Here is a 2666-nt window from a genome sequence, read left to right as displayed (position 1 = left end):
ATGAAACAGATCAGCAGCAACATGAAGCAGATCAGCAGCAACATGAAGCAGATCTTGTCCCAGGTCGTAAATTGTGTATCATTTTAAGTAAATGCTGTGAACTGCTCAAAAATAAAAAACGATTTGATCTAAAGAACTCAAAACACGACAGAACAAATAATTTTTGGGCTAATCTGTGTGAACGTTTTTAATCCTGTTCACACTCATTTTATTTGACAAAAACAAAACTAAAGATTATTGCCAAGTCCTAAATACTCCACAGATAACTACAACCTCAAATGAACAACACAGAAATGTTACAATTTGTTTAGTTATTTAAACCAAACTCAAAGATTGAGACTAAAGGAAACATCTGGTTTTACAGCTGGATGTGAAATTTTTCTAAAAGAACTTATTCAATTCAGACTGAAGCATAAATTTGTCTGACAAGTAAAAACTTGTCCCGTGACATCAGCAGCTGGGCCTCATGGAGGAGACAGGGACAGAGAGCAGAAGTCGTCTTTTAGCCACATTCATTCAACCTTTACTGATCCAGGTTAGTCCCATTGAGCCTCGAGGACTCATTCACAAGAGAGACCTGATGTCAACAAAGAATGATGACAACAATGGACAACAGCGACAACAATAGACAGTTATAAAAGAGGCATACAGTATAAACTGAATTGAAAACTGAATTTTAGACACAAACCAGGGAATCAGCCTGCAGTTCATGAGCGCACACACACACACACACACAACAAACACACACACAAACTCAGAGTGGCAGGTTGCACACGTTTCCCCCGCAGCACTACACCATGCTCCAGGAGGACGGTGCTATTCATTTACCTGTCAGGGGTCATAATGTTATGGCGGACCACAGCTGACAAAGGGTTGCTCCAAACTGCATTTTGTGATGAGACATTAAAACTGATTGATTTACTCTTTTACAGTTTTTATCTTCATTTAAATTAAATTAAATCACTGCAGCATAAAAAACAAGACGTTTACAGAACAACCCCCACCATCCCCCCCCCCCCCCCCATGTCGTATCCTGCAGCTGCTGCTGTTCATCCTCCTGAAGTCAACGCTGCTCAGTAGGGTTTCTTCTGCTCATGACACACACACACACACACACACACACACACACACACACAGTTTTTAAATTGCACTGATATTAGTGTTTAAGTAAGAATATATGTAATTTCTTCATCTCTTTACCTGTGAAAATGGTTTCCTTGCTGCAGAGAAAACAAAGAACAGTTCCTCTTAATAACTTAAATAATATTCAGTTTATTTATAAAGCACCAAGTCACAACAGAAGTCGTCTCAGGGAACTGAACAGAAACATTCATAAAAAAGCCATTTAATAAAATTCTCTAAGGAAGCAGCAGATTGTGTTGAAGCTTCACTTCATCACAGTCTCTCATCCTGAACAAGCACAAAGGAGACAGTGGAAAGAAAAACTCCCCTTGAACAGGAAGAAACCTCCAGCAGAACCAGCTCAGGATGAGAGGCCACCTGCTTCGACCAGCTGGGTATAACGATGATAATACTTACTACAGCATAATTATTATACGTAATTCTATTTTTCTAATATTCTATATTATCATACTTATTACAGCATAATGCTTGATGCAGCGTGTCGTTAGTGCAGTTCTGTCATGACATCGTTGTTATTATGTCAGTGATCTAAATATCTCCTGACCCACTGAGCACATGTTCATAAAACTTCAGAAATGCACATCTACAACTGATTTGAAGTCAACCTGGTTCAAAATGGCCACCACAGCCAGCTGACCTTAGAAAATACAAAACTGGCTGAACTTTAGTCAGTTTTACTGACAGTGTGCAAACATTTGTCTGTCTCTACACCTGTCTGTCTCTACCCCTGTCTGTCTCTACACCTGTCTGTCTCTACAACTGTCTGTCTCTACACCTGTCTGTCTCTACACCTGTCTGTCTCTACAACTGTCTGTCTCTACACCTGTCTGTCCCTACACCTGTCTGTCTCTACACAAGTCTGTCTCTACACAAGTCTGTCTCTACCCCTGTCTGTCTCTACCCCTGTCTGTCTCTACACCTGTCTGTCCCTACACCTGTCTGTCTCTACACCTGTCTGTCTCTACACCTTTCTGTCTCTACATCTGTCTGTCTCTACACATGTTCGTCTCACCTGTCTGTCTTTACATCTGTCTATCTCTACATCTGTCTGTCTCTACACCTGTCTGTCTCTACACCTGTCTGTCTCTACACCTGTCTGTCTCTACATCTGTCTGTTTCTACACCTGTCTGTCTCTACACCTGTCTGTCTCTACACCTGTCTGTCTACACACCAGTCTCTACATCTGTCCGTTTCTACAAACCGGATTCCAAAAAAGTTGGGACACTAAACAAATTGTGAATAAAAACTGAATGCAATGATGTGGAGATGGCAAATGTCAATATTTTATTCATAATATAACATAGATGACAGATCAAAAGTTTAATCTGAGTAAATGTAACATTTTAAAGGAAAAATATGTTGATTCAAAATTTCACAGTGTCAACAAATCCCAAAAAAGTTGGGACAAGTAGCAATAAGTGGCTGGAAAAAGGAAATTGAGCATATAACGAACAGCTGGAAGACCAATTAACACTAATTTTTTTTTTTTTTTTTTTAGCCTTTATTTATCCAGGTTAGTCTC

At 39.6% G+C, this 2666-nt stretch overlaps 1 protein-coding gene across 1 annotated transcript in view; it reads right to left on the bottom strand.

The window, feature by feature from the left end:
• Window positions 1-2666, bottom strand: part of dhrs13b.2 (dehydrogenase/reductase (SDR family) member 13b.2) — a 12034-nt gene that overhangs the window by 1444 nt on the left and 7924 nt on the right. The window contains exon 7 of the mRNA XM_037678435.1: window positions 1201-1220. Coding sequence (XP_037534363.1) covers window positions 1201-1220 — 20 coding nt within the window. The remainder of the gene's footprint in view (window positions 1-1200; window positions 1221-2666) is intronic.

This window comes from Nematolebias whitei, chromosome 6 (genome assembly GCF_014905685.2).
Source record: "Nematolebias whitei isolate Nwh7 chromosome 6, NemWhi1, whole genome shotgun sequence".
Classification (NCBI taxonomy): Eukaryota; Metazoa; Chordata; class Actinopteri; order Cyprinodontiformes; family Rivulidae; genus Nematolebias; species Nematolebias whitei.
The sequence above is the reverse complement of the archived record's forward strand: the minus strand, read 5'-3'. Positions and strand labels throughout refer to the sequence as shown.